Source organism: Lithobates pipiens, unplaced genomic scaffold, assembly GCF_037356315.1.
Source record: "Lithobates pipiens isolate NorthernLeopardFrog02 unplaced genomic scaffold, aLitPip1_a1.2 Scaffold_8, whole genome shotgun sequence".
NCBI lineage: Eukaryota > Metazoa > Chordata > Amphibia > Anura > Ranidae > Lithobates > Lithobates pipiens.
Window position 1 is genome coordinate 616,624,284 of NW_027507903.1, and position 13,865 is coordinate 616,638,148.

The window sequence follows — 13,865 nt, forward strand, 5'->3', positions numbered from 1 at the left end:
CAACATCCATGTTTGCCCCATCCCTGCTTTGGTGTAATTGCTTTGAAAGAATAAATCACCTCTGATGTTGGGTGTCCTACATGTGTGGATGTTGCTGCATTATGTAAAAATATTAGTTTCATTTTTTTTTTTTACATTTAGAATGAGGTGCCTCGAGATTTTGCAGAATTTTAAGGCTCGGTTCACACCAGACGCGGCACGACTTGCCGCGCCGCGACCTGACAAGTCGCCCCCGTTCTGTACTACGGAACCGTTCTAGTAGGAGCGACTCGAGTCGCTCCGACTTAGAAAAAAGGTTCCTGTACTACTTTTGCGGCGACCTCGGGCGACTTGCATTGACTTCTATACAAAAGTCATTTTGCAAGTCGCCGCTGAGGTCGCGGCAGGTCGCGGCGCGGCAAGTCGTGCCGCGTCTGGTGTGAACCGAGCCTAAAAAGGTTGCCTTGATTGAAACAATGTTAAGAAACACTGCCTTAGGAGATGCTAGTCTTCTTCAAGCCTTAACAATGTTCCCCTAGTCCAGTGATGGTGAACCTTGGCACCCCAGATGTTTTGGAACTACATTTCCCATGATACTCATGCACTCTGCAGTGTAGTTGAGCATCATGGGAAATGTAGTTCCAACACATCTGTGGTGCCAAGGTTCACCATCACTGCCCTAGTCCATTCATTGTGTTCCTATTAGCATCAGCTGTTCAGGCTTTTTTTGCCAGAAAATTATTGGCTGTATTTCATGCTCATAACCATTATTTGTTTCAAAAAGACCGAAATAAACTTTTGTCCCAGGTGCTCCTCAGTATGCAACCAAAAATGTTCCTTTTTTCAGTATCGGAGATGTATGTAGCAGCCTAGGATCAGAACGAGGTCCATCCACATTCGTTTTCACCACAGATCTGCTTTGTTGTAGGAAAACACACCTTCCTACATATCAATCAGAACCACTTTACTTCTAGCACTATCATACACTCAATAGGCTTTAGAAATTAAAAGAATCTTTATTAGCTTGTGGGGAAAATTGTGATGTCTTCTGTGAACATCTGGGTGAATTGTTTTAGCCTCTACATAATAAAGTGGTTGTAAGGCCTCAGAAATTAAATACAAAGCATATCCCTCTATAGTGTGTGCTTCTCTCAGCCCAGAGCACTAAGTGTCATTTCTGTCTGCTGCCCCCTTCCTCTGCTATCAGCATGAGTCACTTCTGACAATTTTTCCTGACACCAAGAGGAAAATGGTGACAGAGGAGGGATCTCCAGCTGATTGACAGCCTCAGTTCTGTTCCTGTTTGCTGTGTGGAGGTGTGGTGTGTTCAGACCCTCCAATCGGCTCTCCTCACTGAACTTTGCAGAGTGTAACTTAAAGGATATGTAAAGCTTTGATATATATATTTTTTTAAACAAACATGTTATACTTGCCTCCTCTGTGCAGTTGGTTTTGCACAGAGTTGCCCCGATCCTCCTCTTCTGATGTCCCTCAGCGGCGCTCCTGGCTCCTCATCTTCTCGAGTGCCCTATTGGAGAAGCACTCTCCCTCGGGGAACTCCATTGACACAGACAGTAAGACTCGGCCCGGCCCCCCCCCCCAGCTCCCACGTCATTGCATTTGATTGACAGCAGCAGGAGTCAATGGCTGTGCTGCTATCAATCTATCCAATCAGGACCCGAGTCACCGGCTGGAGCTGGTGTGCCTGTTGCTGGAAAGATCGAGTTCAGGTAAGTAAAAGGGGGGCTCTGGGGGGCAGCTGCAGCACAGAAGGTTTTTCACCTTAATACATAGAATGCATTAAAGCGGAGTTCCGCCCAAAAATGGAGCTTCCACTTTTCCGGTCCCCCCCCCCTCCGGTGTCACATTTGGCACCCTTCAGGGGAGAGGATGGAGCAGATACCTTTCTAATACAGGTATTTTGCTCCCACTTCCGGGCATAGATACACGAGCCACCCGCGGGTATCCACACCACTTCCGGTGCCTTCTCTGTCCCGCCCCCCGCGCTGTTTTCTGGGAGACACACAGGTCCCAGAAGACAGCAGGGAACAGTGGGATAGCGCAGCACGAGTCGCGCATGCGCAGTAGGGAACCAGGAAATGAAGCCGCAACCGAAGATGGCGACGGCAGCACCCGACAGCCGAGGAATAGACCGGCTTTGGGTGCCGACATCACGGGCACCCTGAACAGGTAAGTATCCTTATTTTAAAAGTCAGCAGCTGCAGTATTTGTAGCTGCTGAGTAGGAATGAGTTCCGGCATGTTCACATACTGTACGTGCAGAGCCCGCCAGGAAGTCGGCACAGCGCTAATCACAGGCAGTGAGACATTTCCCGATCTCTGCAGCCGCGCATCGGGGCAATGTCACACTGCCTGTGATTAGCGCAGAGCTGTGCCGACTTCCTGGTGGGCTGTGCACGTGGAGTATGCAAACACGCCGGAGCTCATCCTTACTGTTGACTTTTAAAAAGAAAAAGAACAAAAAAATCAGCGGACTTCTGCTTTAAGGTGAAAAACCTGGAGAGTTTACAGCCCCTTTCAGCTCTCCGCCCCCTTTTTTTTCTGACAGTTCAGACAAGCTGTAAAAATTCTGGAATTTGAATGACTATAGATAGAAGACTGCAGATAAACAAGTACAACTTATGTAGGAGGATTTGTTTCATCTCATATATGTATAAGTTTACAACCACTGTAATAGTTACCCTACACTGCGACTTACTTGCCATGGTGCATTGCCCTGTGTAACAATAGAGTTGTATTAGTCTAATAATTATCTTAGCAATGTTTTCAGAAGTTTTTTGTCCTTTACTGAAACTTTTATGATCTTTTTTTCTAAAAAGCCTCTTTACTGTCTATTACAGGTCTCTACCCCTGCCCATGTTATTATTACCCAATCCGCACAGGGTCTTCTGGTCGTGCCTCCTTCGTGATAGGTGTGGATCTTCGCACTGGGGCGTCACCTCCAGAACATTGGATCAAGCGAGGAACAGCTCTGCTGATGAGTCTGGACAGTTAAATGACCAGAAGTATCTCCCCACATGTATGAGCTATCACACCTATGGACAGAGCATATCAGAGCATACCAATGAGTGCTCCACATGTTCTGCCATGTTCCACTGCAAATGGTTCTCTGACCTGTAGCCTTCATGACAACCAGTCACAATTAGGCTTATGCAAGACTAAACTGACAATACATTATACCATTAGATTGGATCTACAGGCAATTGTGCGGTGCAAAGGCCTGCCTGATTGTATACACAATTAAATAGATTGTTTTGGGAAATTTAAAGGAGATTGTACAATCAGATTTTTTTAGTGTATGGCCAGCTTTAGGATTATTCAGTCTTATGTCTGAACCTCTGGTGTATGTGAAAGACCCAAATTATTACAGCTCGGTAATCAATACATCCTTAAAAAAATCTTTTGGCAGTTAAAACAACTCCCTTATACATATTCCATCTATGTATTTAGGCATTTGCGTAATATTCAGCTATACCTGAATATAAATGTTTAGTCTTACTTTTAATAGATTTGAATTTTCCTCTTTAAAGTGGTTGTAAACATTAGACATGAAATATGAACAAAGCACATCTTTCTATAGTGTGTCTCAATCCAGAGCACTAAGTGTCATTTCTGGCTGCTGCTGCCGCCCTAAATCAGACTGTCTCCCAGCTTCTGAGTCTGCAGTTATATGGGATATCAATGGCAGCATAAGCCCCACTGTGACTGGTTTTCTTAAAGTAAGTGCCCCTTTAACTTATTTTTATATTTAAGTGCATAAAACGTTGTTTCTGTTGCAATAAAGTTCTTTAAAGTTTACAGTAAATTTTGTTTGTGTGTTGTTTTTGTTTGCGTCTGACAATAATGGCTGTTGTAGGACCTGCCGGATCAATAAGTTGTGTATAAGGTGGAACATGTGTATCCTTTTTCTGCTAGAGGAGGAGGAAGCAGTGCTGGATCAGTAATCTGTATATACAGTGCCTTGAAAAAGTATTCACACCCCTTGAAATTTTCCATATTTTGTCATGTTACGCCCAAAAATTTAAATGTATTTTATTGGAATTTATGTAATAGACCAACACAAAGTGGCACATAATTGTGAAGTGGAAGGAAAATGATAAATGGTTTTCATTTTTTTTTACGAATAAATATGTGAAAAGTGTGGTGTGAATTTGTATTCAGCCCCTTTTACTCTGATACCCCTAACTAAAATCTAGTGGAACTAATTGCCTTCACCTAATTAGTAAATAGAGTTAACTTTTGTGTAATTTAATCTCAGTACAAATACAGCTGTTCTGTGAAGCCCTCAGAGGTTTTCTAGAGAGTCTTAGTGAACAAACAGCATTGTGAAGGCCAAGAAATACACCAGACCGGTCAGGCCGCGTACACACGAGAGGATTGTCCGTCCAACTTAGTCCGCTGAAACGTGTTTCAGCGGACAATCCGCTCGTGTGTGGGCTTCAGCGGACTTTTTCAGCGGACAGTCTGGCGGACTAAGTCTTTCAGAATTTCCGTAATATTGTCCGTCCAAACTTGGTTTCAGCGGACAATCCGCTCGTGAGTAGGCTAGTTCGACGGACTAAGTATGGCGCATGCTCAGAAAGGATTTACACGGCCGAAGGTTGCATTGCAGTGTATTGGACGTCGAATTTCTAGTCCCGTCGTACGTGCCGTACACGTCATCGCACAAGCTTTCAGCGGACTGTCTGTTCATCGTGTGTGGTCAAGTCCGTTCATTCAAAAGTAGGACGGACTGTCTGTCGGATTGTCTGACGAACTTAGTTGGCCAGACAATCTGCCCAAGTGTACGCGGCCTCAGGGATACAGTTGTGGAGAAGTTTAACCCAGGGTTAGGTTATAAAAAAATATCCCAAGCTTTGAACATTTCATGGAGCACTGTTCAATCCATCATCTGAAAAGGAAAGAGTATGGCACAACTGCAAACCTACCAAGACAGCAAATCCTCCCAGCCACCGAACACTGCCGATGGTTCAGTTCTCTCACCTCCCAGAGTGGAGAGCTGCTGCCTGTCAGTCAGCAGCTCTCCTGCTCTGCTCCTTCACTCTCATTGGAGCCCTGAGCTGTGGAGGGGCAGGGAGCAGCTGTCTCAGTAGTTCATTGGGAGGCTGAGACAGCCATCAGTCCAGGCACCTGGCGGATCCAGACTTCCCGAAGTCGGGATGACGCGGTGCCTGGACTGATCTGTGTGACGTGAACAGAGAGCGGGACTTCAGACCACTCTCTGCTGAAAATGGGTCACAGGAGTGCAAAACAGATTGCACTCCTGTGACCCATAAGAGAAACCCAGCCAAACAAGCTCAGGCTGGACTTCGCCTTTAATCATAGAAACAGCCAAAAGGTCCATGGTAACTCTGGAGAAGCTGCCAAGCTCCACAGCTCAGGTGGGAGAATCTGTCCACAGGACAACTATTAATCCTGCACTCCACAAATTTGGCCTTTATGGAAGAGTGGCAAGAAGAAAGCCATAAGAAGTCCCATTTTCAGATTGTGAGAAGCCATGTGGGGGACACAGCAAATTTGGAAGAAGGTGCTCTGGTCAGATGAGACCAAAAATTAGAGTTACGCTTACCGGTAACATCTTTTCCAGTAGTCTTTCAGGACAGCCACTATGAGAGAGATAGTCTCCTCCTCTTCCTCTGGGAACACTGCGCCAGCCCATAAGTTCTCACTTCCCCTGCCGGACCTCAGTTTATATCGAGAATACCTCCGGCCAGCTGGAGAGACACAAGAACACATTAATAACATGTTGTCAAATACCATTATCCTGCTGCGCTCTGGTCTTTTATAAGACTCCCTCCAATTTTTGGGTGGGTAACTAGGGCTGTCCTGAAAGACTACTGGAAAAGACGTTACCAGTAAGTGTAACTCTAATTTTCCCTTATCGTCTTTCAGGACAGCCACTATGAGAGGATAAACGAGCACTTACCAGTTAGGGTGGGACTACAGCTTGCAAAACCTTTTGCCCAAAGGCCTGCACACCTGCCGACACCAGGTCCACTCTGTAGTGTTTTACGAAAGTGGAGTAGCTGGACCATGTTGCTGCCCTGCAAATCTGTTCTGGTGTTGCTCCCGCTCTTTCTGCCTGGGAGGCTGCCATAGCTCTTGTAGAGTGTGCTTTAATACCCACTGGGATTTCTTTCCCTGCAATTAAATAAGCCTGCTCGATGGCTACTCTGAGCCATCTAGCGATAGTGCGTCGGGACGACTTACATCCTTTTCTGGCCCCGGAAAACAAAACAAATAAGGAGTCTGACCTTCTAAATGCCTTGGTCAACTCTAAATAGTGTAGGATACATCCCCTAACATCCAAATAATGAAATTTCAATTCCTTCTCACCTGAGGGATTGGGACAAAATTAGAGTAAAACTATTTCCTGGCTTCTATGAAAGCCGGATGCCACTTTCAGCAAAAAGGCCGGATCGGTCTTTAAAACTATCCGGTCCGGGAAAATAACGCAAAATGGGAGACCTAACTGATAAGGCCTCAATCTCACTGACCCTCCTGGCAGTTGTTACCGCTACCAGAAAAACTGTCTTCAAAGTAAGCTCTCTTAGTAAACACTCTTCTAAAGGCTCAAAGGGGGGTCCCGTTAAGCTTTGTAAAACTAAGGATAAATCCCATCTGGGAAAAGGCAGACCCTGGACCGGTCTCTGTCTAGTCAGGGCCCTAAAGAATCTGACTACCCACGGGTTGGCAGCCAGATGCTTTTCTAAATAAACACTGAGGGCTGACACTTGACCCCTGAGGGTACTAATGGATAAGCCCTTATCTGCCCCAACACTGCAGAGGAGCTCTGTACTGGGAAAGAGCTTCCTACGCACTAATTATTGAAACATAACCAGACCTTTTCATAGATCTGGCGTGTTTCCTTTTTCCTACTGTCAAGGAGGGTAGAAACTAGCCTCTCTGAAAACCCCTTAGCTTTTAATATACCCTCCTCAGTAGCCAGGTCGCTAACTTCCACTGGCGTACTCATGGACAGAGGACTGGCCCCTGAGAGAGGAGATCGTCCCGAGGGGGCAAGAATAAGGGAGGTTCCACAGCCAACTGTTTCAGTATTGAGAACCATGCTCTCTTGGGCCAATGCGGTGCCACCAGAATCAGAGATGTGCTTTCCATTTGAAACTTTCTCAGAACTGCTGGCAACAACGCCGGGGGCGGGAAGGCATAGCATGTTCTGAAGTGCCAATTCTGGTTCAAAGCGTCCACCCCTAAAGCTCCCTCTCCTCTTCTCAGGGAGAAAAAACCAGGGGGTTTTTGCATTGCTTTTGGACGCGAAAAGGTCCACCTCCGGAGGCCCCAATATCTTTATTATGAGATTGAAGATCTCCTGGTTGAGAACCCAGTCACCCTCCCTCAGCCTCTTTCGGCTGAGAAAGTCTGCTATCACGTTTTTATCTCCTCTCAGGAAAACTGCTGAGAGTGAAAGAGTGTAGGTCTCGGCCCAGCTCAGGATCTCTGTTGCTAAAGACAACAGGGCTCCGCTTCTTGTGCCACCCTGCTTGTTTAAGTGGGCCACTGCGGAGGAGTTGTCCGACTGCACCTGAATGTGGTGGCCCAGGAGCTCTTTTTTGAAAAACCTGAGGGCTAGTCCCACAGCCCTTAGTTCTTTCCAGTTGGACGATGAGACAGCTCGTCATCTTCCCAAGTGCCCTGAGCTAGAAGGGAACCCAAATGTGCCCCCCAACCTTTGCCACTTGCATCTGTGATAACTATCCGAGAAACCGGGATAAGCCACAGATGTCCTTGCGACAGGTTCGTCACTTTTCTCCACCACCAGAGGGATCTCTTTACTTGGAGTGGAACATGTACTAGGGTGTCTAGAGCCTCTTGACTGTGGTCCCACACCCCTAGGACAAAGGTCTGTAGGGGACAAACGTGTAGTCCCGCCCACTGCACTGCTGGGAGGGTAGATATAAGTAGAATCAATACTGACATCAGAAACCTTATGGAAAACAGCTGGTTGCTCTGAAGAGAGACCACCGCTCTGTCCAGCTTTTGCACCTTCTCTCTTGGCAGAAAAACTCTCAACAGAATCCTAAATAGGAGATCTGTTGTGAGGGGATCAGGCTAGACTTCTCCAAGTTTAGTAGCCAACCCAGGTCTGTAAGGACCCTTTTGGTTAGGTTGAGATCCTTGACTAACTCTGAAAATAAGAGCAGGTAGGCTATTATGGATATCCCCTGGAGCCGAAGAAAGGCCATGGCTTCTGCCAGGACCTTGGTAAAAATGCGGGGTGAAGAGGATAGCCCGAATGGCAGGGCCTGAAACTGAAGGTGTACTGTTTCTCCCCCTAGATCTATGGCAAGGCGTAGAAACTTCTGCGAGGCCTCTGCTATAGGGATGTGTAAATGCGCGTCCCTTAGGTCCAAAGATACCATGAAACAGTTGCGGGGTAGTAGAGCCCTTACTGAAAAGATTGACTCCATGCGGAATCTCTTGTATGCCACTGACCTGTTCAGGGGCTTTAAATTCAGAATTAATCAGAATTTTCCTGAAGGTTTTTTTACCACAAAGATATGAGAATAAAACCCCCTTCCCTCTTCCGCTTTTGGGACTCTGAGAATAACATCCTGATTCTCTAATTCCCTCAGTGCTTCCAGCAAGGCCTCGGCCTTTGCCATGCACCTGGGTAGATGCGTGACAAGGAATCTTTGTGGGGGCGGTCTTGAGAATTCCAGGAGGTACCCCCTTCTTATCACCCCTAAAATAAATTGATTGGGGGATATCTGCTATGTAAGCGACACCTCGCAGCATAGTAGGGAAGGACGACAGAATGGTTTCCTTATCTGTGCCTGCCTCAATATGTTGTTGGATCTGTGAGAGCCAGTGCTCTAAATTGCGAGCCACTACTGTAACTGCCATTTCAGGCTTTAAATTGCCAATAGCTGAGTCCCACGTTTTTTTAAGCCGAGAGTCAATCCTTTTGTCCATGATATCTGCCAAGGCCCCCATGTCTTCAAACACCAGATCCGTGTGTCTGGAGACCTGGGAGGTGGCATCTAATTTGGGACTCTTATTCCAAATGCATGCCGGGTCCTCTGAAAATGGGAATCTTCTTTTAAGGGATCTAGAAAAGAAGGGTTTCTCTCAGGATCCTGCCACTCCTTTTTAACGGTTTCCATCAGTACCTCGTGTACTGGAAACACCCTTCTCTTTTGTTTCCCTAAACCCAAGTACATTTGGTCATGAAGGGTCAGGGGTTTCTTATCCGCCTGGATACCGAGGGTTGTATAAATCGCCTTTAAGAGGTCCTCTACCTCATGAAGGGATAATTTATATCTGGAGGTTTTCCTGGACCCCCCCCCCCGTCCTGGTCCCCCCCCTCTGAACCCTCCTGGGAATCGGAAGAGGAACTGTCTGGAAGTACCCTTCCTGTCCCTGAAGGGCCTGCAACCTCTGTCCCCCCTGTCGTAGCAGGTTGAACTGGAGCAGAACTCTGTGCTAGAGGTGGGGTTGTATGCTGGGGAGCTGAACCCGTGGGAAGCTGAAACTTTTCAAACAGGGATCTAAATGACGAGAAGTTGGACGAGAGCTCTTTGACTGAAGCTGCTAGTCCTGACTCCTGTTCAGATTCCCTTTCCATAACAAGGGAGTCTATACAGTCTCTGCACAACACCTTTGTCCAAATTTCCCCTAAAATGTCCCTACAGGAGGCACACTTCTTCTTAGAGCTATGCGTGGACTTAGTTTTTTCTGTAGCTTTCTGAAATATAAGTAAAAAAGGAAAAAACAGAAAGAGAAAAAAAGTCATTACAAAGCTCAGGATACAACCCTGGGAGTGCACTAGACCCCTCTTTAAATGCAGGGATCTTCTCCCCCCCCCTAATCCTAGATAGAGAGTACCCCTCCCCAGGGTGCTCTTACCTTAGGAATGCTGGAGGTAGTGTCTGTTGGTTGAGCATCAGCTTCCGACATGCCTGCGGGTGGCTGCTTACTACCGAGTCTCACGCTGCCTGTGCGCATTCCCAACTCGCCTCCAGCTTGTGCCCGGCTCTCCTATCAGCTCCATGACCCGGAACCGGAAGTCGATCGTATTCGAGGTCAAGCCTTCGTTTCCACCGGAAACGACGTCGGCCGTCGTTCGACCCACTCGGTTCCACAAAAAAGGCGGTCTGTACCCTTGTACAGGGGAATCCGAACGGCTTGCCAGCTGCATCCCTGTAGACGCGATAGGAGTCCCCCACGACCTGAAGCCGCGCTCGACTAGGAAGGGTTGGCAATACCTGGTGAAGTAAGTAAGCCGAACTTCAATGGCTTGAACCCACTTTCTCCTTATGAAGCCCCTGCTTCCTTTAACAGGGTTCTTGATGAAAAAATGGCCACAGCCTCCCTGACTGACCGGCCTGGTCCCTGCACAATGTCTCCCCGCTGGAGGAAACACTAATAACTGAGGTCCGGCAGGAGAAGTGAGAACTTATGGGCTGGCGCAGTGTTTCCAGAGGAAGAGGAGAAGATTATCTCTCTCTCATAGTGGCTGTCCTGAAAGACGATTAGGGAAATTGAACTTTTTGGCCTAAAAGCAAAACGCTATGTGTGGCTGAAAACTAACACTGCACATCACCCTGAACACACCATCCCCACCGTGAAACATGGTGGTGGCAGCATCAGGCTGTGGGGATACTTTTCTTCAGCAGGGACAGGGAAGCTGGTCAGAGTTGATGGCAAGATGGATGGAGCCAAATACAGGGCAATGTTAGAAGAAAACCTGTTATGCCGCGTACACACGAGCGGAATTTCCGCCAGCAAAAGTCCGATGTGAGCTTTTCGAAATTCCGACTGTGTGTATGCTCCATCGGACTTTTGCTTGCGGAATTTCTGCCAGCAAAAGATTGAGAGCAGGTTCTCTATTTTTTCCGACAGAAAAAGTTCCGATCGGAAATTCCGATCACCTGTGGCAATTCCGACGCGCAAAATTCCGACGCATGCTCGGAAGCATTGAACTTAATTTTCTCGGCTCATCGTAGTGTTGTACGTCACCACGTTCTTGACGGTTGAAAAAGTTCAGAGAACTTTTGTGTGACCGTGTGTATGCAAGCCAAGTTTGAGCGGAATTCTGTCGGAAAAACCATCCAAGATTTTTCTGACGGAAATTCCACTTGTGTGTACGGGGCATTAGAGTCTGCAAAAGGCTTGAGACTGGGGCGGAGGTTCATCTTCCAGCAGGACAACGACCCTAAACATACAGCCAGATCTACAATGGAATGGTTTAGATCAAAGCATATTCATGTGTTAGAATGGCCCAGTCAAATTCCAGACCCAAATCCAATTAAGGATCTGTGGCAAGACTTGAAAATTTCTGCTCACAGACGCTCCCCATCCAATCTGACAGATCTTGAGCTATTTTGCAAAGAAGAATGGGCAAAAATGTCCCTCTCTAGAGTGCAAAGCTGGTAGAGACATCCCCAAAAAGACTTGCAGCTGTAATTGCAGTGAAAGGTGGTTCTACAAAGTATTGACTCAGGGGGGCTGAATACAAACGGACGCCAAACTTTTCATATATTTATTTGTAAAAAATTTTGAAAACAATTTATCATTTTCCTTCCACTTCACAATTATGTGCCACTTTGTGTTAGTCTATCATATAGAATCCCAATAAAATACATTTACGTTTTTGGTTGTAACATGACAAAGTGTAGAACATTTCAAGGGGGGTGAATACTTTTTCAAGGCACTGTAAGAGACAGTTTGTGTCTATTCAGATAATGGAGGAGGAAGCAGTGCTGGATCACTTAACTATATTTTGCTTTTCATATGTTTTGAGTCTTTCTACAAGGTCCACAGCTGCCTCGTGTATCTTTGCTCCTTGTATGTTGCTGAACCTATAAGGAGGAGCCGTGTCACCTCTGGGTGTGTTATCCTCCATGCATCCATAGCCTTATATATCCCAATGTGGACATTCCTGCAAATTAAAGTTTAGACCACAAAGGCACCATAACTCTATGTGGCCGTCCTCGAACCCGTAATCCCATACCTCTGCTTTTGTAATAAAAAGCAAGCAGAGGTCTCTGTATACCCTTTACCATCCCAGCAATAACGCAGTGCATTGCATGAATATAGTGCTAACCTGTAAGAATTGTCAGGAAAATCTCAGTATGTCAGTGCTGCTCTGACTTCAGGCTGCCGGTTGGGGAATGTGATGCAGGGAGGGGGTGTCAGTGCAGCTTGTAATACTAGGTTGACCGGTGAGAAAAGGGGCAAGCCCAAGAAGGTGGTGGGGGGGACACCACCTTCATCTCCCCTGCCAGTAAAAGTGACCTTGCAACTAATTGGCTGCTAGGATTGCTTTTACAAAAAAGGAGAATCCCCAGCCAAAATAAAGATACTGGTTGATGCCCAGGCAGCATCCCCATATAATCACTGCAATTGAAGGAAGTACAGGGACATCCTTGGGTGGAAAGTGATGAAATGCAGATATCCTAATGTTCTTCTATACATTACATTTTCCAACAATAGACTTACCTCTGCCTGGAATGTGGCGTAGGCCTGGATGTAGAATGGGATGTTCTCCACCATTTCTAGGACTTCTCATTTGATCAAGGTGGAGTCTGTAACCAAAGGCTGCTTCTTCACCATCTTCACTGCCACCCGTGAAAGACTATCACGGTGGGTCTCCAGGAACACCTATAGGAGAGGAACAATTAGTACATCATCTTTTCCATTATGCTGTAGCAGTAACACCATTACTAGACATTCACATGTTCTGTGTTTTGATTAAGCAAACAATTTTTATATTACAACTTACCCTAGGATCACACCTATGCGGCTGTATGAGTTGCGTTTTTTGCATTAGAAATCAAAAAAGTATTTTTTCCAAAAAGCCACGTTTGAAAAAACAGCTGTGCAAAAAAAATTGCGATTGCGGCTCTAACCTTTTTATTTTCTAGGCCCTCTGCTTTGAAAAATATATAATTCTGGGAAGTTCCAAGTAATTTTCTACTAATAAATATTGATTGTTACATGAGAATAAAAGTGTCAGGAAAAAAGTACTGGAGGTAAAAAATGTTTCCTTCAGCCTAGGTTCACATTGGTGCAATTTGGCATGTGATTTAACATAGCAAATCAGCGGCAATGGCACCGTCCAGATCGGTGCGATGCCGTACCGATTCCCAAAAATAGTTTCTGTACCACTTTTGGCGACCTTTGGGGTGCGATTTCCATAGACATCTGTGCAGCAACCCACACAGATGTCTGAAATCGCCCCCAAAGTAGGGACTGACATGCGGGAATGAAATGGTGCGAGTTCAGCTGAAATTGCACGCTTTCATTCCCGCAGTCAGTGTGACCCCGGGCTAACAATCACTTTTAGTCCTGGTTCACAGCAGCGTGACCCCAGAGTCGTGAGACTATGCTGTGCAACTTTATTGCAACTTACTGCCAATTATAGATGTCGATGCAAGTCGCACAAATGTGAAAACTGAGCCATCAGCGATGTTCGGTGGCTTGGTTCTCAGTGCAGAGATGGTGGGGGACAGCTGCAGCATCAGTCCGATGCTGCATCCACATAGGTAAGTATGGATCAAACACAAAAAAAAAAAACATACTTCTCCTTTAAAGAGGAAGTAAACCCTGATGAGTTTACTTCCTTCATTCCCTGCAAAGGCAAAGCATAATGGACTACTATGCATCGCATAGTAGTCCATTATGTGTCACTTACCTGACACAGGAGCCAGCGAAGTCGCCGCTGTCCCCTGTAGTCCGCCGCATCCATCTTCTTGGTGGGGTCTCGCAGCTCCGCCGCTGTCATTCGGCGAAGCCGCGATGACGTCACTCCCACGCATGCGCAGGGGAGCCGACACGCGCGGCAGCTCCGTCGTTGAGAATGCCGCGCTCAGTGCGCCTGTGCGCCGCTGTCTACGGCGCATG

At 46.6% G+C, this 13,865-nt stretch overlaps 1 protein-coding gene across 1 annotated transcript in view; it reads left to right on the forward strand.

The window, feature by feature from the left end:
• DNAH2 (dynein axonemal heavy chain 2) overlaps window positions 1-3,804 on the forward strand; it is a 328,965-nt gene extending 325,161 nt beyond the window's left edge. Inside the window, exon 88 of the mRNA XM_077470685.1 lies at window positions 2,840-3,804. Within this exon, the coding sequence (XP_077326811.1) occupies window positions 2,840-2,994 (155 nt within the window). The 3' untranslated portion in view covers window positions 2,995-3,804. The remainder of the gene's footprint in view (window positions 1-2,839) is intronic.
• The last annotated feature ends 10,061 nt before the right edge of the window (window positions 3,805-13,865 follow it).